The 27,992-nt window shown below is 41.8% G+C and overlaps 1 protein-coding gene across 4 annotated transcripts in view; it reads right to left on the bottom strand.

Moving 5' to 3' along the window:
- The window catches only part of LOC140453703 (granulocyte colony-stimulating factor receptor-like), a 216,682-nt gene that overhangs the window by 18,697 nt on the left and 169,993 nt on the right, over positions 1-27,992 (bottom strand). For all 4 annotated transcript variants that reach the window (XM_072548659.1, XM_072548658.1, XM_072548660.1 and 1 more), the window contains 2 exons: positions 16,241-16,337; positions 3,893-3,974 (listed from right to left, as the gene is read on the bottom strand). In XM_072548659.1, coding sequence (XP_072404760.1) covers positions 3,893-3,974; positions 16,241-16,337 — 179 coding nt within the window. The remainder of the gene's footprint in view (positions 1-3,892; positions 3,975-16,240; positions 16,338-27,992) is intronic.

The following is a 27,992-nucleotide window of genomic DNA, read 5'->3' as shown; positions in this document are numbered from 1 at the left end:
GGAACATGATGAATGTTGAGATTAGAGATAGAAAGTTGATTAGTCTGGATCACATTGACATAAGTAGGGAAAGATGTGTTGGGTCGGCTAGAGGTTATTAAGGTGGACAAATCCCCAGGACCAGATAGGATCTATGCCAGGTCGCTGAGGGAGGTGAGAGAGGAAATAGCTGGTGCCCTGACAGATATCTTTGTGGCATCCTTAAACACAGGTAAGTTGCCGGAGTACTGGAGGGTTGCTCATGTTGTCCCCCTGTACAAGAAGGGTAGTAGGGATATTCCAGGTAACTACAGACCAGTGAGCCTCATGTCAGTGGTGGGAAAGTTGCTGGAGAAGGTACTGAGGGATAGGATCTATTTATATTTAGAAAAGAATGGACTTATCAGTGATTGGCAACATGGTTTTGTGCGGTGGAAATTGTGCCTTACCAACTTAATACAGTTCTTTGAGGAAGTGATCAAGTTGATAGATGAAGGAAGGGTTGTTGATGTCATATACATGGACTTTAGTAAGACGTTTGATAAGGTTCTCCATGGTAGAGTCATGGAGAAAGTGAAGCCACATGGTGTGCAGGGTGTTCTAGCTAGGTGGATAACGAACTAGTTGAGCAACAGGAGACAAAGAGCAGTAGTTGTAGGGGGTTTCTTGAAATGGAGAAAGGTGACCAGTGGTGTTCCACAGGGGTCAGTGTTGGAGCCACTGTTGTTTGTGACATACATAAATGATCTGGAAGAGGGCACTGTTGGTATGATCAGCAAGTTTACTGATGACACAAAGATTGGTGGAGTAGCAGAAAGCATAAGGGACTGTCAGAGAATACAGGAAGATATAGATAGACTGGACAGTTGGGCAGAAACGTGGCAAATCATTTTCAATCCAGACAACCGTGAAGTGATGCATTTAGGCAAGTCTAATTCTAGAACGAATTATACAATGAACGGAAGAGCCTTGGGCAAAGTTGATGGGCAGAGAGATCTCGGAGTGCAGGTCCACTGTACCCTGAAGGTTGCTGCATAGGTGGATAGAGTGGTCAAGAGGATAAATAGTATGCTTGCCTTCATTGGACGGGGTATTGAGTATAAGAGCTGGCAAGTCATGTTAAAATTGTACAAGACATTGGTTTGGCCGCATTTAGAACACTGTGTACAGTTCTGGTCGCCACATTACCAGAAGGATGTGGACATTTTGGAGAGGGTGCAGAGAAGGTTTACAAGGATGTTGCCTGGCATGGAAGGTGCCAGCTATGAAGAAAGGTTGAGCAGATTAGGTTTATTTTCATTAGAAAAAAGGAGATTGATGGGGGACCTGATTGAGGCTTTTAAAATCATGAAGGGTATAGACAGAATGGATCAAGACAAGCTTTTTCGCAGGGTGAATGATTCAATAATGAGAGGTCACGCTTTCAAGGTGAGAAGTGGAAGGTTTAAGGGGGATACACATGGCAAGTGCTTCACACAGAGGGTGGTGGGCATTTGGAACGCGTTGCCAGCAGAGATGGTAGAGGCAAGCTCAGCAGATTCATTTAAGATGTGTCTGGATAAATGCATGAGTAGGTTGGGAGTAGAGAGATACAGATGCTTAGGAATTGACCGACAGGTTTAAACAGTACATTTGGATCGGCTCAGGCTTAGAGGGCTGAAGGGCCTGTTCCTGGGCTACAAATGTTCTTTGTTTGAAGTAAAATTTCTAAAGTAGAAGAGGGCTAATTTCAATGAGATGAGAGGTGATCTAAAGTTTGCAATATGCAGCCTTCCAGCACCTCCCTCAATGCAGGGAGGACTGAAAGATAGTGGCCAGCACCCCTGCAATTTCTAACCTCATTTCCTTCAAAATCCTTTGATGCATCTTATCCAGTCGTCCTACCTTGTGACTTTTAAGTGACAACAATTTATTAAAGGTAGATAAAAATTGCACCCTTTCTATTCTGTAACTCTACCCAAACTGATACTGTCCTTGAACCCCCTGAGACGTCCTTGTTCTCCAGCACTGCACATCTCCTTAACTAATTCTGCTACTTTTCCTTTATCTCCTTTTCTATCTTTCCTGAACAATTGATTCCCAGGAATATTTACATGCAATCCTGTCCTTCCTTGAAGCAGATCTCCATCAGTGCCACAACATCATAATTGCACATTACAATCTGCATCTGTAACTGTTGCCCCCCACACCCCCCCCCCTCCCCACAAAACATAGTTACTATATTACATGCATTTACAGATATGAACATTAATTCTGCTTTTGACTCTCTCTTTCTTTCTCCCTTAATCCAACATCACTTGTTAACTTACCATTCCTAAACTAGTGCCACCTGTATCTCTAAGTATTTTGCAAGCTCTGACAATTTCATTTAAAGCCCTGGCCATGGCAATAGCAAAGATCTCATTAGGACCTCACGCTCAGCTTTCTTCAGGTGCAACCCATCAGCTTGTAAAGATGTCATTCTTCCCAGAATCAGCCTCTGCATCCCAGGAATCTAAGGCCTTCCCTCATGCACTATCTTTCCAGCCATGCAATCATCTATCTTATCCAGCTTTTTCTGTACTCGCATGAGACACTGAAAGTTACTATTTTGCTGTCTCGGAGTGCGGCAAGGAGCTGAATAGTTGGTCATACTCCTTTGTGATCTTAAACTTTCCTATCACTGTGTCTGTATGACATCAGTATAGTCAGTGGTGTGTAAGGCACTCCTCAGTATTAACCGTTTCAAAATATTATACTGTTATCCAACAATACCAGAGTGTTTTACTGCTCACTCTGACTATTTTCTATTTTGCAGGGGGCAGTGGAGACACCATCCCATCCTATAGGCCTGTTGAATGTCCACTTAAGTATCTTATGGCACCAGTTCATCACAACGGTATGAACCTTTTCACTATATTTTATATCGAATACACATGACAATAAACTTCCAATTAAATTATCCCACTCTGCCTCTATGGGGGTGGTCCATGCTAAGTTGGTGGTCTAGCAGGTTTTACTGGATAACTAGTACAAGACCAGTAAGGGACAAGTGTTGGGTGTCTACCTGCTCGTCAAAGTCATTCATCCCAGTCATACCCGCAACTTTAACCTTCTCTCCATCTGAATTTTAAATGGCTATGTACCATGTCAAATTCTCTCAGAATCTTTTATGTTTCAATAACATCACCTCCTATTCTTCTAAATTCCAATAAATATCAAATTTGTTTAATTTTCTGACCCCCTTCATACCTCTTGGAACAAATACTTGGGTAGTTTTCCTCCTCTCTGGTGCACTGCAGCATCCAATGCACAGACTTCAGCTCATTAGAAGTGAGGTGAAGCTTGTCAAACTACAGATATTCATTGAAAGTGTGGTCATTATGAATAACATGGGTGTCCATCATCGAACGGCAACAAATCATCTGGTCTGTCATTTCCATTGTATGTTATTTTACTAATTAAATTTTGGAGTTTAGAAGAACGTTTTTATTTACCATTTCAATGTAGGTACTGTAATAATCTTTTGCTTATTACAGTTATGTTGAAGTTTTACTGCATTAATGTAACTTACCTCACAGCTCCAATTTAATTATTTAAATGTATTTGTTATATATCAAACAAATTCTTTTACAATGACCTCACTGAATTTCCACAATCACTGAAATTCCCTTGTACTTTGCTGAAACTTGCACTCACCTGAAACTGTTCCATGCGAATAATCTTTTTAAAATTAATTTACATACTAGTGTACTTACCTCATGAACATTTTCAATTTTCCCATCTTTTAATTGCCAAAAGAGGAGGTGGTGGGGAGTAATTGAGATAAAGAGGAGTAATGGAAAGGATGGGGTTGTCAGGAGGGTGCTGGACAATTACCTTCAGAATTTCAGTCACTCCATGATATTAGATACTGTGGCATGAATGTATTTACCTGGCCTTTCTTCCCTGGGGTCCAGCTAGCAAGGGTGCTGTTTGCAGGGTTTGGTATCTTGGGCCATAGTTGTCCAGTTAACCTATGATTAATATCAAATACATTCATGTAAATCTTTCAATCCCAGCAACTACTGCACAGTTATAAAATTAAATTACATTTCCTGTTTGTACACTGTGGTATAGATTGAAATAAATTTTGAAGTTGGGGTCATTCAAAATAGTAGGTCACATGATGACACATTCAGAAATAAAAGTTGCCATAAGATTCCAGCATTAAGAACCAGGAAAAGCTAACTTGGATCTGAGTCTGGAATTGACTTAGACTTTCTTTTCCCTGTGATAGTTAACTCAATAAATTCTACCACATAGCTCATATCACTCCTTGGTACCATTCCTTAAAAAAAAATTCAACTTGTTTGGAGACGTTCTGACATACCTCCAGGGAAGGTGGAACTTTAACCCAGCACAGCCCATACTTCCACTGTGACACAAGATCCTTTACACAGCCATTGGATTCAATTTCTTTTCAAATACAAACACCCTGTATCTATAGTTTCCAATAGCACCAATGTTTATACAGAAAGGCATATTAAACTATCTTTGTTATTTTCTAGCCTTCCCAATCCAATGAACAGCATTTATCATCCTCTCCCACTAAGGAAACTATAGAACATAGAACATTACAGCGCAATACAAATCCTTCAGTCCTCGATGGTTCTACAGGTCAGTGCAACAATCTGAAGCCCATCTAACCTACACTATTCCATTCTCATCCATATGTCTATCCAATGACCATTTAAATGCCCTTAAAGTTGGTGAGTTTACTGCTGTTGCAGGCAGTGCAGCTTGATGTACTCTTGGGGGTATATAGGAACGTAGAGTTGAGGTTAAAATCAGACCAGCCGTGATCTTATTGAACAATGGAACAGGCTCAAAGAGTCACGTGGCCGACTCTTGTTCCTTGTTTGTATGTTCATTAACTACTCAAATATCCAACTGGAGACTGGAAAACAAAGCATTACTGAAAATGTCTAGCTTCACTCTTCAATGTTAGTCAAGGCTATAAATACGAGTGTACATTTTTCTGAACATAATTTCTTTAGTGTTGCATTTGGTGTCAAGATTTTCTCAGCAGTGGTCTGGTTCATCATCATACTCAAACCAATGCATCATAACTAACACCGTTTATAGTCTAAGTGCACAATTTGGTTTAACTGTTCAATCAAACTTCTCAACTGCATTGTTTTTCCAAACTGATCCAAAGTCACTTCTGATTTATTCTGCTTACTAAGACCATAAGATGTAAAATCAGAAGTAGGTCATTTATCCCAATGAATTTGTTCCACAATTCAATGAAATTCTGGCAGATCTGATCCTCAACTCCACTTTTCTGCTTCTTACTCAAAGTGTGATTTTCCCCCTCTCAATTAATCTGCTTACAACCCTCTGTAGAATCATACTCACCACTTACCTACCAATCTACTCTTGTGCCACTCACAAACCTAGCTAGAGTACATTCACTGATTTAAGTCATTAATATCTACCATAAATAATTGTGGCCCCAACACTGAAGCCTGTGACAAATGATTAACTACAGATTCTCTAAAGGCTCCCCTTTATCTATTTTGCTTGCTCTCGTAGTGATTGAAATGAGGTCAGCCATGTGGACAGGTTCTCTGATTGGGGCTATTAATCTGGTCCAATCAGGGAGCCCTGGCTGATAGATATAAACAGGAGATTCAGGTAGTCTTCTCACTTTTAGAGACTGTCTGTCCATACCTAGTGTATACTGCTGTTGTTTGTTTTTGGGAGAATGTGATTCTTCAGCTGGCTTATAAAGCCGGTTTTGTGAACTGGTGTTTTTTTTAAGAAAAGGATAAACAGGAGTGTGCAGGGAGAGGTGGGCGCCGCAGGGAGTGGAGTGCATTATTTCTCCCTCCAACTCTATTTTGATTTAGTCCCTACCCTCCCCTTCACTGTTTTGATCACACAGCATTGCCCTTTGATGTGAAGGGCAGTGCTTGTCACTGGCCACTCGGGTGTTTTTCATAAAAGAAAAAAAAAAGAAAAAAAAAATAAAGAAAAAAAGAAAAAAGAAAAAAAAAATAAACAGGAGTGTGACTCGGGTGTTTCTCATATCTTCCTGGTGGTGGAAATTGAATAAAGATTCATGCACCTAGAAAAAATAAACAGGAGTGTGGGGCCTGTTTCCATTGCTGCTGCCTGGGGCCTGCTACCACTGCTGCTGCTGCCTCGAAAAAAAAATAAACAGGAGCGTCCCCCACAACCTGAGCTGCATCTGAAGCTTTAGTTTTGTCCCCTTCAGGGATGTAAAATGGTGGACCCTCCCGTCAACTGCTGATGCACACCGTCCACCTCTTCTCCCTCATCCACTGCCCAGATATGCCTTGGTGTGCCCATTTACCACCAGACAGGGAAGTGATCTCCAGTAGAGGGCTCTCTACGTGGGAGTCCTCTCCCTTTCTCTCAGGAATTTGGTGTGGAGGGTGGTGCACACAGCAGATTGCGGTGGTTCAAGGACTCCCAGCCCAACTGCTTGTTCTGTGGTGCTGTGGAGTCCATGGACCATGTAAATATTGAGTGTGGGTGTTTGCACTCCCTTTTTGATTTTCTTAAAAACCTTCTTCTCTGTTTTTGGTTGCACTTCAGTCCCATGCTCCTGATCTTTGGGCACCAGATACAGAGGGGGTAGGGCAGCCCCAGTCAGTACTTCATGGTGTGACCGGGAGCTGGTAGCCGACTGCCAGAGGAAGGATCGGTCAGTACGCAGGATGGCCAGAGATTAGAAGGCCAGCTCTTAGGAATGTGACCCGCAGTAGTCTGGTCAGTACATGAAGTGACTGGAAGCTGGGTGGTCGATGACCAGCCTGGAGGAATGTGGCCCTGGGGAGGGTCAGTCAGTATGCAGAGTGGCCAGAGATTGGAAGGCCAATGATTGTCCTGCAGGAAGGCTAGCCAAGGACAGTTAGACAGCATGTGGTGCGGATTGGTGTCAGTTTTTCTAAGCTATATTGGGTCTGTGTTCTATGTACAGTTATAATTTGATTACACTGTCTTGTCTTTGTTTGTTACTGTTATCTTTGGCTGAAAGTGCCTCATCTCCCTGAAAACTGGTTGAATGGTGGGGTTTGGAGTTTGGCTTTGCTGCCCTTTCCCCTGTATATAGCGAAGTTTTTTTGTGAACTGCTGCTTTGTTTGTCAACTTTTTTTTATTAACATGTACAAAATACAATGTCAGAAATTCTGTCCATTCCCAACACTAAGTCACCTTTTATTTATGCATAGACAGTCCTTGATACTGGATTAGTGGTGCTGGAAGAGCACAGCAGTTCAGGCAGCATCCAACGAGCAGCGAAATCGACGTTTCGGGCAAAAGCCCTTCATCAGGAATAAGGCTTTTGCCCGAAATGTCGATTTCGCTGCTCGTTGGATGCTGCCTGAACTGCTGTGCTCTTCCAGCACCACTAATCCAGTATTTGGTTTTCAGCATGTGCAGTCATTATTTTTACCTTTTAGTCCTTGATACTGATCCAGTTTCCTCAGAGTGAACAAACCCTCTGACACTTCTGCTTATCTATCAGTCAGGGCTCCCTGATTGGGGCTGGTAATCTGGAATAATTAGCAAACTCCTATTCTGAGATCCACTTGGCTGACTACATTACAATCACGACAGCTACTACCACAAAATTCAAATTTGTTCAGCATTATTTCCCCTTTTGAGGACTCATGCTGATTCTGCTTCATGATATTATGTTTCTCAATGGTCTTCTATTACATCCTTTATAATAGACTTGAACATTTTATCAATATCAGATATCAAGCTAACTGGCCAATGGTTACTTGTATTTTTTTGCCTTCTCTTTTTGAATTGGCAGTTTTCCAATTGTGACCAAATAGCCTAGACCAAATGGCTAGGCCCAAAACTAGAATTGGCAACCTTTGTACCTGATGGGACTTAAGATAGGTGAAACACAAAGCTTCCACAAGACAAAGATAAGAACAAAAACAGTTGTAAAAACTCAGCAGGTCAGGCAGCAACTGTGGAGAGAAATCAAAGTTTATGTTTTGAGTCTAGTGACTCTTCTTCAGAACTCAAAACAAGGACAAACCCGGAATTGTTGTGGAAAGTGAGGCTGGTTTGTGTATTCATGTATGGCGAGGAGATTCACTAGTGTCCCAGACTCCCATTTATGACCATGTATGGAGAGGGGAGTATGCCCTTGACACATCAGTAAGGGTATCCCCAGTGTTTTCCCCATGACAAAGGGGATCCCATTGGATGCCGTGACCTTGGAAGATCAATTGGCTAAGGGCAAGAGAAGATTCTGGAAGGATGCGGCAGGGAGGGTAAAGAAGGGTCACCCGGTGGCCATTCTCTCAGTGCAGACTCTACCTGGCCTATAATGTCATTCTACTCCCTGGAGAGGGAGATAACCAAGTGCAAGATCAATCTTTGCTGAATGCATCAGTGCCAACTACACAGCCTGGCCAAGTTCAACTGCATGGGTGGAACCTGATTTTAGTCTGATAGCTGGTAAGGCTTAGAAAAGGGTTGTGATAAAGAATTTACATTGCGATTGGTAGAATCATTAATCAGAAGCTTTATCACAGTTTTAGATAATATTTGGCCATACAGCCCCTTTTATATCTTCAGTGTAATTTGTCTATAAAATTGTGTTGAATTGCAATTTCACTCTGACTGTTTTGTTCATCTCAAGTATAACACCCGGGTAAAATGAGGTTATGCAGAAACTTGGTCAAAATGACCAAAGCTGGACAACACAATCATCTGTGACTTTTCCAGAATTTAACCTAGTTGGAAGATTGCTGCCAGTGCACCTATTATCTTTGTGATGTACTAAAAAGTAACCCATCAAGTTCAGGGAACGTAACAAACTTTAGCCCCATTAGTCCCCAAGGACATTCTTTTCTCCAGTGATAGTTACAGCATTTGTTTCCTTTCCTCCTTTTTTTCCCTGGATAATACAATATTTCAGGAATTCTACTAGTCTCTGTTATGAAGACTGATAGAAAGTATTTATTCAATTCGTCTGCCATTTACTGGTTCCTAATTAATTCCCCAGCCACATTCTCTATAGGGGCCTGTGTTTACATTGTCTGCTCTTATCCTTTCAACATAGAACATTACAGCACAGTACAGACCCTTCGGTCCTCGATGTTGAGCTGTCCTTAAAGTTGGCGAGTCTACTATTGTTGCAGGCAGAGTGTTCTACGCCCCTACTACTGTCTGAGTAAAGAAACTACCTCTGACAGCTATCCTATATCTCTCACCCCTCAATTTAAAGTTATGTTCCCTCGTACTAGCCATCGCCATCAGAGGAAAAAGGCTCTCACTGTCCAACCTCTCAACCTTCTCCTCACTAACTAAAACAGCCTCAAGTGCCTTAGCCTTTCCTCATAAGACCTTCCCTCCATACCAGGCAACATCCTAGTAAATCTCCTCTGAACCCTTTCCAAAGCTTCCATATCCTTCCTATAATGCAGTACCCAGAACAATACTCCAAACGTGGCTGCCCCAGACTTTTATACAGTGGCAGCATGATCTCATGATTCTGAAACTCAGTTCCTCTACCAATAAAAGCTAAGACACCATACGCCTTCTTAACAACCCAGGTGAAAGTGAGAACTGCAGATGCTGGAGATTAGAGTCAAGATTAGAGTAGTGCTGGAGAAGCACAGCAGGTCAAACAGCATCCGAGGAGCAGAAAAAGTGAAGTTTGGGGCATCCTGATGAAGGGCTCCTGCCCGAAACATCAATTTTCCTGCTCCTCGGATGCGGCCTGACCTGCTGTGCTTTTCCAGCACCACTCCAATCTTGACTTCTTAACAACCCAGTCAACCTCGTTCGCAACTTTCAAGGATTTCTCTGCTCATCGAAACTACCAAGAATCTTATCATTAGCCCAGTACTTTGCATTTCTGTTACTCCTTCCAAAGTGAATCACCTCGCATTTTTCCGCATTAAACTCCATTTGCCACCTCTCAGCCCAGCTCTGCAGTTTATCTGTGTCTCTCTGTAAACTACAACATCCTTCATCACTACCCACAACTCCACTGACCTTATGTCAACCGCCAATTTACTAACCTATCCTTCTATTCCCTCTTCCAGATCATTTATATAAATGACAAACAACAGTGGACCTAACAGATCCTTGCGGTACACCACTAGTAACTGAACTCCAGGATGAATATTTCCCATCAACCACCACTCTGTCTTCTTTCAGCTAGCCAATTTCTGATCCAATTTGCTAAACCACCCTCCATCCCATGCCTCTCTATTTTGTGCAATAGCCTCCTGTGGATAACCTTATCAAACGCCTTACCGAAATCCAAATTCACCACATCAACCACTTTATCCTCATCTACCTGTTTGGTCACTTTCTCAAAGAATTTATTAAGGTTTGTGAGGCACAACCTACCCTTCCCTAAACTGTGTTGACTATCCTTAATCAGCTTATGCCTCTCTGGATGATTATAAATCCAATCTGTTATAACCCTTTCCAACACTTTACCCACAACTGAAGGAAGCCTCACAGGTCTATAATTTCCAGGGTTTTCTCTACTCCCCTTCTTGAACAAGGGAACAACATTTGTTATCCTCCAATCTTCTGGTAGATAATGATGGCATAAAGATCAAAGCCAAAGGCTTGGCAATCTCCTCCCTGGCTTCCCAGAGAATCCAAGGGGACTCATCTATTTTTACACTTTCCAGAATTGCTAACACCTCCTCCTTATGCACCTCAATCCCATCCAGTGTAGTAGCCAGTATCTCAGTATTCTCCTCAACCTCATTGTCTTTTACTTGTGTGAATCCTGACAAAAATTATTCATTTAGTGCTTCTTTTATCTCCTCTGACTCCATGTAAAACGTCCCACTACTATCCTTGATTGGTCCTAATCTTACTCTAGCCATTCTTTTATTCCTGATATAGCTATGGAAAGCCTTAAGGTTTTCTTTGATCCTATCTGCCAATGACTTCTCATGTCCCCTCCTGGCTCTTCTTAGCTCTCTCAGTCTTTCCAGGCTAACTTGTAACTCTCAATCGCTCTAACTGAGCCTTCACATCTCATCCTAACATAAGCCTTCTTCTTACTCTTCACAAGAGATTCAACTTCCTTGGTAAACCAAGGCTCCCTCACTCGACAACTTCCTCCCTACCTGACCAGTACATACTTATCAAGGACACACAATCGTTGTTCCTTGAATAAGCTCCACATCTCAACTGTGCCCATTCCCTGCAGTTTCCTTCCCCATCCTATGCGTCCAAAATCTTGCCTCATCACATCGTAATCACCTTTCCCCCAGCTATAACCTGTGATATATACCTATCCCTTTCTAAAGTTTACTAAAGTAAACATAATCGAATTGTGGTCACTATCACCAAAGTGCTCATCTATTTCCAAATCTAACACCTAGCCAGGTTCATTACCCAGTATCAAATCTAATGTGTCTCGCTTGGCCTGTCTACTTATTGTGTCATGAAACCCTCCTAAAACTGACTCATCTAAAGTACTTAAACTATAGCATTCCCAGTCAATATTTGGAAAGTTAAAGCCCCCATAACAACTACCCTGTCACTCTTGCTTTCAATAGCATATTTAAAGAAGCCCGTACAGTTCATTTTTATACTACTTGCTACCCAATTTATAGTTCCCTCTTTATTTTATTATCATTGTTTATTGGTTTTTAAAACTTTGCCAATTCTTTGTCTAATCTTGGTATTATTTTTTCAATTTGACAGTCAGAGGGAAACGGGTTTGGGTGGGTTACTCTTCGGAGGGTTGGTGTGGACTGGTTGGGCCGAAGGGCCTGTTTCCGCATTGTAGGGAATGTAATCTAATATAACACATATAATTTCCCTTCTATCCAATCTGCTTCTGCAGCTTATTCCATATAATGTTTTTAATAGAAACTTTTCATACTGAAAAATGTAGCTTTTATATCAATTGGCCTAAATTTCAAAATTTCAGTTGCTAAAGAGCTAATAAAACTTTAAAGATCACTTTTAATGCAGTCTGGGGAATCCACTTTTAGAGTTTGATCACCAAGATTCCATTTGATGCTTCAAATTTGGCTTTAATCTCTGTGCTGCATCAGGGAGCACATCCTTAGTGACTGTCATCCATGGGATAAGGCTGACTCTCCACTATCTGACACCTTAATCTTAGTATGTACCAAATTCTTTCTCGCAATTTAACTTTTTTGAACTTCTTGATCATTTGGGTTTTTATTTCTTTCAATATTGCCAATCTTTTCTAGTGTGCTGGGTTTTTTTGTGTAACTGCAATCTCTATTCTTTTTCTTATTGCATTTTGGATAATTACACAATCTCTCCATTATCTGACCAGAATTCCTTTCACAAATTTGTAATCTTTTACTTGGGTCATTATCACTTCAATGACCACTATCAGAACTTGAATTATGTTTGGCTTCCCAAATGGGCGGTACAGCGGCTCGGTGGTTAGCACTGCTGCCTTACAGTGCCAAGGACCTGGGTTCAATTCCACCCCTGGGTGACTGTCGATGTGGAGTTTGCATGTTCTCCCTGTCTCTGTGTGGGTTTCCTCTGGGTGCTCTTGTTTCCTCCCACAATCCAAAGATGTGCATGTCAGGTGAATTGCCAATGTTAAATTATCCATAGTGTAGGTTATTGGGTAGGGGAATGGGTCTGGGTGGGTTACTGTTCAGAGGGTTAGTGTGGACCTTTTAGGCCAAATGGCCTGTTCCCACACTGTAAGGATTCTAATTCAAAATCTTTACCTTGTCTTACCACTCCATGGATCTTACTTTCTGTCCCTCATCTTACAATTTAGTAAATATTTGTTTGCCAAAGGCTTTCCCTGCCCTCCCTCTATTCACCAGCCCTTTCTGGCATATATGCAAGTCTAGTGTCGACATTTGGTAGTTGCCCTTTGTACAATTAATGACCTCAGAGAAAGGATACTTGTAGTCAGCAATTTGAAAGGGAGAAGGGGGATGTTCTAACACTAATATCTTAAGCTTACATGAGGAAAACTGAAGGCATGAAAGGTGAAGTAAACTGGAATACCAGACAAAGAGATTGATCAATACAGACTCAGTTGTAGACATTTAGGGGATATTTCAATATACTCAGATTAAATATATCCCTATTATAAAGAGAAAATCCAGTGGGAAGATCAATCACCTGTTGTTAACTAAATAAGTTAAAGAAAGCATTAAACTTAAGGAAGAATGTGTATAACTGTCAAAAGATGGGTGGCAGGTCAGATGATTGGTCAGTATTAAAAGAACAGCAGAGGATGACTAAATGGTTAATCAGGTCTAATAATTTAGAAAATGAAAGTAAGTTGCTACAAATGCAAAAAGAGATAGCAAGAGCTTCTACAGCTATTTAAAAAGAAAAGAGTAAATAAAGACCATTGATCCTCCTGAGAACAAGACTGAGGAGTTAACAGTACATAAGGAATTGGAGAATGAAATGAATAAATATTTTGCTTCTATCTTGACGATTATCTCATCCTCAGTCTCATCCTAATGCAGTAAACACTGCTGATGCAGCAAAGAAGCTGCCACATCTTAAAGTCTGAAGGGAGTAGTTCACATTGATGTTCATGGAGGCCCCGTCAGTCAGAGAAAGCCCTATAATCATCAGTCCAAGAGATTAGGCATTGCACAAGGAGGTGGCCCATATTCAGCCCCTGAGCCCCAGTTGCAGAAGGAAAGCAAATTAGGGTTAGGGAGTAGGTGCAAGGGTAGACATCACTTGAGAATGAAGTTGGCAAGTTGGTATTGGGGGTGACAGACTGGGTGGCAGGGTGAATGACAACTGTGAAGGCAGGCAACAATATCTGTCATGAGGGTGGGGATGGATAATACAGTAAAGCATGGCTGTGAAGGGAATCATGTGGGAGTGGCTGTTCATTCAGTCAAATGCACCATGGTATTCGGGGACAAAGTGTTTGGCCACATCTTATTTGGTCACCTCATTTGCCAGGAGCTGGAGTGGAGAGATGGGCACCTGAAGGCTTATGGAGATACACTTGGTCAGACCTGAGGAGGTACAAAGCTTATGGGGTGTATAGGAGGGGCTACAGGAAGGTGGATCTGGATGCAAGACTAACTGCACTGCTGCAGCTCAGATACTTGTCTACCAGTTTTGTTTGTTCGTATGCATATTTGAGAATCCCTGATTGTGGGATAGCACACTGGTCTGATCCTGCTGGGGTGTGCAGGTGCTTAGTTTCTGGCAGTCCTGAGTGCCAGTGTCCTGGGGCATTTCTTCTTCAGCCAGTTGTAAAACTGTCGCAGTAAGGTGCTCACCAGCCTGTGCTCCCAAACTTTCTAAGCCTGACTTTTCCACTGAGATGCCATAATCAGGGCTTGCAAGAGGCAGCCTCACGAATGTGTTTGAGTCTTTAAGCAGGGCATGGGGATCTTTGCATCCCTGCAGGAGTGGTCCTAGACTTCTCCTGTGAGGGTCAGGATTATCTCTTGTCCTCATAGGGGTGAGCAGCCTAATGTCCAGTATCTCTTCAACTGTATGTGCTCACTCTGCCCTGTTATGGGCTGATTGAAAGGGACTGAAATGAAAGTGGATAGTATAGATATAATTACAGGCTCAGGCTGCTCAATTTCTCCTTATAGGACAATCTCACTCTGTAACAAAACTAGCCTTTCTTTTGCAAGGGGCTGAGAACTGCATACAACACATGGTATGGTCTCACCAGTGTTCTATCCAATTGAAAGATTTCTTTGCACAAAACCCTCGAGTTAAAGGCATTATGCCTTCTGAATTGGTTGCTGCACACACATTCTAGGTTTCAGTGACATTCAGACAAGAACACCTTGACAGATCAAAGAGACACTTTTTAATCTCTCAGCATTTAAGAAATACTGACTCTTTATTCCATATGTCAAAGTACATCATATGGAACTTATCCACACAATTTTACCCGTCTTGTTCTTGCCCACTCACTCAGTTTATCTAAATATCATGAAGGCATGTGGCGTGGTCCTCACAACTCATTCCCCTCCAGTTTCAATTCATCTCCAAAGATGACAATTGGCCCCCACCTCCCAATTGTTGATCTAGATTAAACAGCTGTGGCCCAAGTATTGATGGTTGCAGTACCCTATTGTTAGGGCAAGTCCATATCAATTGGCTTTTGGATCTAAAAACTCCTAATGAGTGATCCATTCCGCACCCCCACTCTCCACCCCCAGTTTGGTTTGAGGCTGCAATTAACTCTACATTTTAAGCATTTGAATGTTGTGTCCAGGGAACATGACATTCCTTTAAGTTTCAGAGAATGTTTCAGCGCATTACAGCACTGTACAAGCCCATCCGAAATAAATTCTATTGCAGTGGACACAATGTATTACAAAAAAGTGGCAAGTATTTTATCATGTCGTTTGATGCATATGGAGTTTGGGTTCTCTACAGACTGAGGAGAAAGTAAAGAATTGCCTCCAAGCTTAGGCTTCATAGGAACACATAATTATTACTAAGTATTACTATAAATGGTAATCTTAGCTAGGCAGGCTCTCAATTAAGAGCAAACATTAGCCTTGCTATTTTGTATATCGTAGACTGTTCCTCTTATTGTGTTTAAATTCCTATGTGGGTGATGTTCATAGTCAGTGATATACAGCTCAGTGACATAATCATAAGCAGGCAAAGTAGAGCTGAAATAAAAATCACTAGCTTTACAGTATGGCAACCATTAAGGTGCATTCTTTGAGTTTAATTGGCACTAATTACACACTTACAGAACCTGAACACATCATAGAAAGTCATGATGCACTTCACATGAACAATTGAAGACCAGATTTTGACAGCTGAATGGCTGATTATAAATAGAGAAGGTGATACAGTCATTTCCAAATTATTTTTAAATCTTCCTCTACAACACAAGCAAACCCGGCCACCACAATATTGGTCCTGGTCCAGTTCAGCTGCAAGGTACTAGGAATCTAAAGCCCTCCCCTCTCCAACATCTCAGTGTCAAATCTGTTTGCTGCATATTCCTATTTCTAGACTCACCACCCTGTAAGATTAGGAATTTTTTCCAACTTCCTAACCTCTTCCTGCAGAGCCACCTCCCACATTTTGCTGCCGTTATGGAGTATAACTTTTGACTCTTCATCCTTGCCCTTAGAAGGTTTGTGCAGTTGTCCAGTGTGGTAATACAGTGAGAAACTAAAATAGCAGGACACATGTAACAGGAGCTGCAAGATGGTTTAGATTTACTTTTCTCTCATTCACTGTACTATATACACCCTATAGAACAATATGATTTATTAAAGGATATCAATTGCTTACATCTTTCTGAGAAGAAAATACGTCAAAAGCAGAACGGAAATCAAGAGAAGGAGAATTGGGAAAAGCCATGCAATGATAATCAAGATGTTCCCATCATCTGCAAGAAATAAAATTACATAGTTAACATTCTAATATTATATAAATCAGCTACATACCTCTGAGGAAAAACTCTGTATCTTCGGGTCTGTGTAACTGTGCACTCTGTCTCTGGTGTCTCACTTGATCCCCATCTAACATACCTTTATCTCTCTTTTCCTTAGTCTTCCTGTCTCCACCCAAATCTCTCTTTTGCACTTTTTCTTAGGCTCAAGTACGTTGAGCAGAAGCAGGAAAGGAGTGGGCAAAGTTCCTTTGTGGTGTTTGTGAGGGAAAATCCCATCTCTCCTGACTGGAAGTGTCAGGTATCCTGGGTACAATGTGGCATCAGAGGCCATTGTGGCCTTTGCTCATCTTTGCATACCAATAATGTAATCAGGTCTCGGACTGTTTTCACTAACACATCAGTCTCGATATGGGGACATGAATGGAGTCAGGAATGGGGGACAGGTTCAATATTTCGATCACTCTCCCAACTTTGCCCTTTCAGTTAAAAAATCATTGACTATTTCCCTGGTTTTGTGTCCAAAAGTGCTGGTGTGAACGAGTTAGTCAGTTATGTCTGGGACAGGAAGGTGTGCAGTAAACATGGAGAGTAAATGAATTGGCTAGGCAGGGCACAGGGGTCCTGTAGATCTGTGCTATGTACAGTCTGTGGGTCCGTTTGTAATGTTTCTTTTTTCTACGGCCTCATATCGGTGGGTCTTATAGCCCCTCCTGTCCCACTACATATTTGCGATTTCTAACACAGTGGAAGATGAAAGTGAGTGCTCGATGGACCGTGGCTAACAGCCTTCAACTTTACATGTTGATAAGGCCCCAAACATTCAGATCCATTTGCAGATACATCCTATTAACTGCCACCTGCTTTTCATCTCCTGAGGTCCCCATCTTTCCTATATATGTGAACTTGCACCTGCCCATTTCTCCCCTTCAGCTGCTAGAATTTGAGGTGATCGTGCCAGGTATGATCATACACAGCACCCCACTTGATGCCTGGATGCTCCTGATCATAGACAAACCCCTTTCCAACACAACTCCTTTCCCTTTAGAGTTGCAAATACTGTTACCAAGAACACAATTACCATTCCCCCAGCCCTCACATGGCCCTCTTTTATGCCCCCCACTTTCACTTTAATTTCTGTGGATAGACCCAACAAACTGACTGTGGTTTATCTCCTTAAGCAATCTTATTGGACAACCATGGACAGGAACTGCCTGCAATCTTGACCGAAGCATGTACATTTCATTGGCCGTATTGGCCCTCCTCCCCTTTGGTGGCTACCATAGAGCCACAGGACTGACTGTGACCCATTCCCCAGGCTGCAGAGACACTGACCCCTGACTGAGAACATCCTGACCAGACACAGACAGTCTGTGGCCAATCCCCTGCACTTGTATGGAACACTGACTTGGACATAATGTGCCAGCATCTTCTGACTGACTAATAGATCATAGATAAACACAGGAACGGACCCTTTGGCCCACGATGCTGTGACGAACATGGTGCCAAATTAAACTAATCCCTTCTGCCTGCCATTCATCTATATCCCTCAGTAAAACCAGTTTGGGTACCACCAGAGCCAGTCAGCTCCTGACCTCATTATAGCCTTGGTTCAAATATTTCTGAAAGCACTGAATTCCAGAGGTGAAGTGAGAATCAGCCCTAGACATCAAGGCCACATTCAACGGAGCATGGCATGATGGAGCCCTAGCAAAACCGGTATCAATTGGTTTTGGGGTAAACTCTCCGCCAGTTGGAGTCGCACCTGACAAATAGAAAGATGATTGTGGATCAGAGACCTCAGCTTCAGGAAATCCCTGCAGGTGTTCCTTAGGGTGGTGTCCAAGGCTCAACCACTTTGAACGATTTCAATGATTTTTCCTCCATCAGGTCCGAACTGGGAATGCTTGCTGATGATTGTACAGTGCTCAGCACCATTCATCATTCCTCCGTCAATGAAATCCTGGACAATATCCAGCTTTGGGCTAAAAAGTGGCAAGTAACATTTGTACTATTGTTATGGAACAAGCAAGACCCCCGCAAAACATGTTAAGAAGGTAGCCCAGACCCTAACTTTTCTCACTGTTTAGAGCAAGTATAAATGAATACTGCAGGAGTGATGCAGCTGGTCAAAAAGCCTCTTTTAAACAAAACTGAACTGATTTACAGAGTACCAAATGAAACACAAACACAAGAGAATAGAATATAGAATAACTTAACCTATCTGGAAACCCCCACAGACTGTCCAACTTAATGACGCTGTTCCAAACTCCTGCAACAATCCCCATAAACACCTCTTGGCAAAAACACAGGATCTTACAGGAGGGAGAGATGGCAGAGAGATCCAGCATGGAACACCTTCTTCCACGGAGCTGTTTCTTTGACCAGCAGCCTCAAAAAAACTGACTGCTTACTAAAATCAAACCAAATCAGAAAAAAGTTGAGCTGGGAGAACTGGCCATTCCCCTTTCATTATACAAGTGTTTGTTTAAAAACTTTAAAGCTTCAAGTAGATCAGTTCCAGACATTGCAGAATCTATGCATTTCTGACCTCTGAAAAAACAAACCCAAGTGCAACCTAACCTTGTTAAAGGAACAGCATCATCACACACCCCTCCCCATGACTCAACCCACTTTAAAAAATGAAAATATTCAAAGATGGCTTCATTTTAAAACCCCCTTAACCATTTAATGTTAGTACACTACAACACCCATCTACATGACATTGACTGCAAACATGCACTATTACATTTGGTTTAATTCGATTTACTCCTGCCACCAAACACCTTCGTTTCTCATCCGAGTCTCGACAATGTGTCAGCAATCACATTTTCTTGTCCTGCCACCTGCACAATTTTCAAATTTGCCTGTAACAACAAGTTCCATTCAAACAGTTTGGAATTTTTGTCCTTAAATTTCTCCACAATCTTCAAGGGATTATGATCAGTATATATTGTCTCAGATGCATTACTGGTAACATAAACATTGAAATGTTGTAACGGAAGCACCAAACTCAAAGTCTCCTTCTTAACTGTTGAATATTTCTGATGATGAATGTTCAATTTCCTGGAGACATAACTGATGGGTCTTTTTATCTTCTCATCGTCTTCCTGGACGAGCACAGCACTGACACTGATTCACATCAATAGAGACCCCGAATGGTTTTGTGTAATTAGGTGTGGCTAACACTGGGGCAGTGGCTTTTACTGGGGCAGTGGTTAACACAGCTTTCAGGCTGTCAAATACCTTGTGACAGTCCACTGTCCATTGAAACTTCTTGCCTTTCTTTAGCAATTCACTAAGTGGAGCAGCCACACTGCTAAAATATGAAAAAAATATTTGATAAAATTCACTCAGTCCCAAGAATCATAGTACTGCTCTTTTTGTCGATAGGATGGGAAAGTCCCCAGTTACCTTTGTTTTTGTATTCCATGGGTCCATTTGTCCATGTCCAGTAACATAGCCCAGGAAGGTGACTTGGGCTTTGACAAATTCACTTTTAGCCTGGTTTATCACCAAGCCTGCCTCCCAAAGTCAATTGAACAAGTCTGATAAATGGTGCAAATGTTCCTTCCATGTGGTATTAAAAATCAGCAGGTCATCAATATATATGACACAATTGGGTAATCCAGAAATGATCTTACTGATTAGTTTTGAAATGTCTAATGCATTTTTCAAACCAAACAGCATGACTTTGAACTGATACAGTCCATTCGGCATTACGAAAGCCAAAATTGGCTTTGCTCTTTCAGACAAAGGTAACTTCTGAGCAAGTCTGCAAGAGTCTTTATAACTGCATTGATTTTGTGATAGTCCACAAGCGATGGGCACCATTACTATGGGCCAGATCTCACTGTACTTCACTTCGATTATGTCATCTTTGGAACACGCATTCAATCTCCTTTTGAACCTGTGCCAATTTTAGAGAGTTATGCCTACAAGGATGTTGCTGAATCAAAACAACACTTCCTATGTCTACATCATGCATAATTAGGTTAGTACGTCCCACCTTATTTCCACATATCTCTCCACCTGATAGTAATAACTCTTTCAGTTCATTTCAATTTTCCTCTGGAAGGTAATTCAATAATTTATCCCAATTTTTGACAACTTCCTCATTCCTCAAATTAAATTGGACAATCTCCAACTCAGAATTCTCTGAATTTGGTTCTTCATTCTGTGTTTTAGCCAATAACATAGTATCCTTTGGCTTTCCTTCCCTGTTAAAATACCCTTTGAGCATGTTCACATGACACACCCTGTGAGATTTCTCTGTCTGAAGTCCTTAACAAATAGTTCACCTCACTCAAACCCTTTTCACCTTGATAAGGTCCACTAAACCTTGCTTTTTTTAAAAAAGAAGAAAGACAAACACCTCATTCCCGACAGCAAAATTGTGAGTTTTTGATTTGTCTGCTTCCTGTTTTATTGTATGCTGAGATACCATTAAATGCTGTCTAGCTAACTCCCCCACTCTATCTATTCACTAAAATAATTCCATAAAAATATGGGCTCTAAATTATGATTTACCAATTTCTTCTTGATCAATTTTATCGGTCCTCTCACTTCATGCCCAAAAACTAATTCAAATGGATTGAAGTTATTGGATTCATTTGGTGCATCTCTGATTGCATAATATACAAATAGAATTCCCTTATCCCAATCATCAGGATAATCTTGACTAGAAGCCCTCAATGTGGTCTTTAATGTCTCATATCTTCTTTCTATTGCTCCCTGCAACTGGATGGTAGCAGTCCATCTGAATTGTTTTATTCCTAAACTGTCCATAACTTCCTTGAATAATTTTGATGTGAAGTCTGACCCTTGATCTGATCATATTTCTGTGGGTAGTCCATGTCTAGTGAAAAATTTGAGTAACTCCTCTACAATCATTTTAGCTGTGATATTGCATAGTGGAATGGCCCTGGAAATCTAGTGGGCACATCCATTATTGTCAACAAATATTGATTCCCACTTTTTGTTTTAGAGCGTGCGCAATCAATTAAGACTCTTGTAAAAGGTTCCTCAAATGCAGGAATAGGTATTAAAAAGGTATGAATTTTATTACTGCCTGTGATTTTCCAATTATCTGACATGTGACATGTCTGGCAAAATTCAACTATGTCCTTGTACAGTCCAGGCCAGAAAAAACGTTTTTGTATTTTAGCTTAAGTTTTTCTTGCCCCTAAATGATCCCCACTAGTAGTTCATGTGCTATCCACAAGATCTCCTTTCTATGACCCACTGGCAATGTGACTTCTGCCCATTTCTCATCTGGCTGAATATGTGATGGTCTCCATTTCCATATTAAGACATAATTTTTAAGTTAGTAGCACACTGGGATACACCTGGATTCTTCTCCCGAGTATGATTTTTGATACAATTTGTTTAGTTTCTCCTCTTTCTGCTGTAACTCAGTTAATGTTTCTGAACTAAAGATGTCTGCTTGGTCATCTATCTACTCCTGTATTGTCCCGACCATTTGATCAAACGGGGTGTGTGCTAATTCCATTTTGACTTTCTTATCTGTACTCTTTAATCTGTGCTGTTTCAACTGGTGATTTTGTGACCTCATTATTATACAATCAAGAAAATTCCCATGATATGCATCTTGCAATAGTTCAGTTCCTTGAGTTTCCACTGATTTTTCAACCACAATAGACAGCATTCCTACCTGTGAACCAGCTATATCATTAGTAAGGACAAATTGTATTCCTGGAGCTGAGAGTTTGTCCAGTAATCCATCACAACTTCTCCACTCTAACAAAGTAAATTACAGCACAGGAACAAGCCCTTCAACCCTCCAAGCTTGTGCCAATCCAGATCATCTATCTACATCTGTCATCTATTTTCCAAGGATCCGTATCCCTCTGTTCCCTCTCCATTCATGTATCTGTCCAGACACATCCTAAATGATGCTACTACACCTTCTGGCAATGCGTTCCAGGCACCCACCACTGTCTGCATGAAGAGCTTTCCACACATATCTCCCCGAAACTTTTCCCCTCTCACCTTGAACTCGTAGCCCCTAGTAATTGAGTCCCCGACTCTGGGGAAAAAGCTTCTTGCTATCCAAACTTCCTACACCTCTCATGATTTTGTAGACCCCAATCACGTCCCCCCTCAACATTCATCTTTTTAATGAAAATTATTCTAATCTACTCAACCTCTCTTCATAGCCAGTGCACTCCATACCAGGTGACATTATGGTGAACCTCCTCTGCACCCTCTCCAAAGCATCCACATCCTTCTTGTAATGTGGCAAGCAAAACTGTATGCAGTATAGTGAAGTCCTATAGAACTGTAACATGACCTGCCAACTCTTGTACTCAATACCCCATCTGATCAAGGAAAGCATCCCATATGCCTTCTTGACCACTCTATCGCACTATGTTGCCAGTTTCAGGGTACAACGGACCTGAACACTCAGATGTCTCTATACATCAATTTTTCTATTTACCGTATAGTTCACTCTAGAATTGGATCTTCCAAAATGCATCACCTCACTACATAATTGAGCACTTCTTGTTTCACTGTGAATTCCCATTTCTCGCTCCTTTTCTGGCAACAGTCCTTCTGGGGTACATATCTCAATTTTTCAACATCAAAGATTGAGAGGATCCTGTATCCCTTAATATTGTAACCTATTTACCTACTGCGCCTGGCCAATATACATAAACTTTACCGTCACAGATATATGGCTTAAGGAGATCTGGCACTTCCTCATTAACCAATCTCCTACCAAGTTGTACATTCTGGTGCAGTACTTCAGCATCTAATGTGCCTTCTGTTACCACTCCAACAGAATTCAATGGCTTATCCTGTTTTCCTACATCTCGTTTCCCAGTGTTTTTTCTAACCTATCAAAACTGTGACTTCATGGAGCAATGAAAAGACTGGGTCTTTTTAAAATTCTTTCCCTTTCAAGGCTTTCCTTTTTACCCTGTGGTAAGTTATCCTTATGATCTTCACAGAGGTCTACCTTTCCTTAACCACATCAGGATTTCTCCTTTCCCCAATTTTATTCCTCATGATTGAAATTGATTTGCAAAGCCAAACATTGATTTATGGACCAACTCAACCATCAGTTATTTGAGTGACTAATCTTGCTGTTTTAACTCTCTGCTCTTCCATTTGGAGTTCTCTCTACCTTAGAAAGTGAATTTTTGAACTCGTCCAAAATAATAATCTTAGCATCACAGGTTTGCTTTATTTTTAAAGCCCTTATCCACCTATCCAAACTACTTTCAAGCTTTCAAACTCAATGTAGGGCCCCTTGTTAGATTCCTGATACACTGTCTGTTGGCTTCTGGCACAAGCTCATATGCACTTAAGAACGCTTTCTTCGCCTCCTCCTATGCCCCAGATACATACTCTGCTAGTGTTGTGGTTATGGTAGGGGATTTTAACTTGCCAAGCATAAAACTATGGCAGTCCCAGTCTAGGGGTTTAGATGGAGAGAAATTTGTTAAGTATGTCCAAGAAAAGTTTCTGATTCAGGATATGGATGTACCTACTAGAGAAGGTGCAGAACTTGACTAACTCTTGGGAAATAGGCAGGACAGGTGGCTGAGGTGTCAGTGGGGGAGCACTTTGGGGCCAGCAACGATAATTCTATAAGTTTTAAAATCGTGATTGAAAAGGATAGACCAGATCTAAAAGTTGAAATTCTAAATTGGAGGAAGACTAATTTTGACAGTATTAGGTAAAAAATTTCAAAAGCTGATTGGGGCCAGATGTCCACATCTATCAAAGTTTTACCTGCACATTCACCAATATAATTTATTGTATCTGTTGCTCCCAATGCGGTCTCCTCTACATTGGGGAGACTGGACGCCTCCTCGCAGAGCGCTTTAGGGAACATCTCCGGGACATCCGCACCAATCAACCAAACCGCCCCATGGCCCAACATTTCAACTCCCCCTCCCACTCTGCTGAGGACATGGAGGTCCTGGGCCTCCTTCACCGTAGCTCCCTCACCACCCGACGCCTGGAGGAAGAACGCCTCATCTTCCGCCTCGGAACACTTCAACCCCAAGGCATCAATGTGGACTTCAACAGTTTCCTCATTTCCCCTTCCCCCACCTCACCCCAGTTCCAAAATTCCAGCTCAGCACCGTCCCCATGGCCTGTCCTACCTGCCTATCTTCTTTTCCACCTATCCACTCCACCCTCCTCTCTGACGTATCACTTTCATCCCAACCCCATTCACCTATTGTACTCTTTGCTACCTTCCCCCATTCTCCCCCCTGACCTATCACCTTCATTCCCTCCCCCACTCACCTATTGTACTCTATGCTACTTTCTCCCCACCCCCACCCTCCTCTCATTTATCTCTCCACCCTTCAGGCACTCTGCCTGTATTTCTGATGAAGGGCTTTTGCCCAAAACGTCGATTTTACTGCCCCTCGGAGCTGCCTGAACTGCTTTGCTTTTCCAGCTTCACTAATCCAGAAGTTGGTTTCCAGCATCTGCAGTCATTGTTTTTACCTAGCCAGCTGTTCATAGGTAAAGAGATGGCTGGAAAATGGGAAATCTTCAGAAATCAGATAACAAGAGTCCAGAGACAGTACATTCCTGTTAGGGTGAAAGGAAAAGGCTGGTAGGAGTAGAGAATACAGAATGACGAGAGAAATTGAGGGTTTAGTTAAGAAAAAGAAGGAAGCATATATCAGGTGTAGACAGGATAGATTGAGTAAATCCTTAGAGTATAAATGCAGTAGGAGCACACTTAAGAGGGAAATAAGGAGGGCAAAAAGGGGACATGAGATAGCTTTGGCCAGTATCAGTGGTGGACTCTCCCTCTTTATGGTCATTCAAGCGGGCATTGGATAAGCATATGGAGGTTAGTGGGCTAGTGTAGGTTAGGTAGGCTTCAGTTGGCGCAACATCGAGGGCCAAAGGGCCTGTACTGCGCTGTATTTTTCTATGTTCGATGTTCTAATAGGATTAAAGAGAATCCAAAAGGTTTTGACAAATACATTAAGGACAAATGGATAGCTAGGGAGAGAACAGGGCCCCACAAAATTCAGCAAAGCAGCCTTTGTGTGGAGCTGCAGGAGATGGGGCACATACTAAACAAGTATTTTGTATCAGTGTTTACTGTGGAGAAGGACATGGAAGATACAGAGTGTAGGGAAATAAATGGTGACATCTTGAATAATATCCATATTACAGAGGACGTGGTGCTGGATGTCTTGAACTGCATAAAAGTGGATAAATCCCAAGGACCTGATTGGTGTATCCTAGAGCTCTGTGGGAAGCCAGGGAAGTAATTGCTGGGCCGCTTGCTGAGATATTTGAGTCATCGCTAGTCACAGGTGGGGTGCCGGAAGACTGGAGTTTGGCTAATGTGGTACCACTATTTAAGAAAGGTGGTAAGGACAAGCCAGGGAACTATAGACCAGTGAGCCTGATGTTGGTGGTGGGCAAGTTGTTGGAGGGAATCCTGAGGGACAGGGTTTACAGGAAAGGCATAGACTGATTATGGATAGTCAACATGGCTTTGTGCTTGGAAAATCATGTCTCACAAAATTGACTGAGTTTTTTGAAGTAGTCACAAAAATGATTGATGACAGCAGAGTGGTGGATGTGATCTATACAGACTGAAGTTCATATCGTAAGGCGTTCAATAAGGTTCCCCATGGGAGATTGGTTAGCAAGGTTAGATCTCATGGAATACAAGGAGAACGAGCCATTTGGATACAGAACTGGCTCAAAGGTAGATGATATAGGGTAATGGTGGAGGGTTGCTTCTCAGACTGGAGGCCTGTGCCCAGTGGAGTACACAGGCTTGGTTCTGGGTCCATTAAATTTTGTCAGTTATATGAATGAGTTGGATATAAACATAGGAGGTATAAGTTAGTAGGTTTGCAGATGACACCAAAATTGGAGGGGTAGTGAACAGTGAAGAAGGTTACCTCAGATTACAACAGGATCTTGATCAGATGGGCCAGTGGGCTAAGGAGTGGCAGATGGAGTTTAATTTAGATAAATATGAGGTGATGCATTTTGGAAAAGCAAATCAGAGCAGGACTTATACACTCAATGGGAAAGTTCTGGGAAGTGTTGCTGAACAAAGAGACCTTGGAGTGCAGGTTCATAGCTCCTTGAAAGTAGAGTTGCAGGTAGGTCTGACAGTGAAGACGACGTTTGGTATGCTTTCCTTTATTCGTCAGAGTATTGAGTTGAGAGGTCATGTTGCCGCTGTATATGATGTTGGTTCAGCCACTTTTGAAATATTACGTGCAATTCTGGTCTCTTTCATATCGGAAGGATGTTGTGAAACTTGAAAGGGTTCAGAAAAGATTTACAAGGATATTGCCAGGCTTGGAAGATTTGAGCCAAAGGGAGAGGCTGAATAGGCTGGGGCTGTTTTCCCTGGAGCATTGGAGGCTGAGGGGTGACCTTATAGAGGTTTATAAAATCATGAGAGGCGTGGATAGGGTAAATAGACAAGGTCTTTTCCCTGGGGTAGAGGAATTCAGAACTAGAGGGCATAGTTTTAGGGTGAGAGGGGAAAGATATAAAAGGGACCTAAGGGGCAACTTTTTCACACAGAGGGTGGTACATGTATGGAATGAGCTACCAGAGAAAGTGGTGGAGGCTGGTACAATTAGAAAATTTAAAAGGCAGCTGGATGGGTATATGAATAGGAAGGGTTTAGAGGGATATGGCCAAGTGCTGGCAAATGGTATTAGGTGAGGATAACTGGTCGGCATGGACGAGTTGGACCTAAGGGTCTGTTTCTGTGCTGTACATCTCTTGAACTCTATGTTCACCTTTTGTAAATTCCCAAATTCACTTCTTCGACCCCCAGAAAACTCTTAGTGACTGAAAGAGCCATTGCTACCCCAAACACTGTTTAAGCCAACGGAAATTAACACCCAGAATAAAAGATACTAACACAGATCACACACTGGCTTACAGTCCAACAACCCTAATCCCAATTTGGAACTACAGAACAAATCCCATAAAGAGCCCCAGTCTGTTATAGACCAGGCTGGACCCCCCTCAAAACATTTCAAAAAGGTCACCCAGACCCTAACCTTTTTTACTTGTTTTGAGCAGGTGTATAGTGGATATTCCAGGAGGGATGCAGCTGGTCAAAACCCCTTGGTTTTAAACAAAACAGAATTTATTTACAGATTACCGAATGAAACACAAATAAAAGAGAACAGAATGCCTTAACTATCTGAAAAGCTAAACAGACTAAGCCAACTTAATGATGTTGCTCCAAATTCCTGCACCAATCACCATAAACACGCCTTGGCAAAAAATAAAATCAAACTCAGGGTCTTACAGGAGGGAGAGATGGCAGAGAGATCCAGCATGGAACACCTTCTTCCATGGAGCTGTTTGTTTGACCAGCAGCTTCAAAAAAAAACTGACTGCTTACTAAAGCCAAATCAAACCAAAAAAGGCTGAGCTGGGAGAACTGGCCATTCCCCTTTCATTGTACAAGTGCTTGTTTAAAATCTTTAAAACTTCAAGTAGATCAACTCCAGGCATTTCAGAATCTATGTGTTTAAGATGTCTGAGGGAAAAAAAGCAGGACCTCTAGAGGGTGTTTCAGACTCAACAGGCTGAATGGCTACCTTTCATACTGCAGCAGTTCTATGATTCCATCATTACCCAATGACATTCAGGGAA

The sequence above is a fragment of the Chiloscyllium punctatum genome, chromosome 27 (genome assembly GCF_047496795.1).
Source record: "Chiloscyllium punctatum isolate Juve2018m chromosome 27, sChiPun1.3, whole genome shotgun sequence".
NCBI classification, from domain to species: Eukaryota; Metazoa; Chordata; class Chondrichthyes; order Orectolobiformes; family Hemiscylliidae; genus Chiloscyllium; species Chiloscyllium punctatum.
This window is presented reverse-complemented; position numbering and strand designations above follow the sequence as displayed.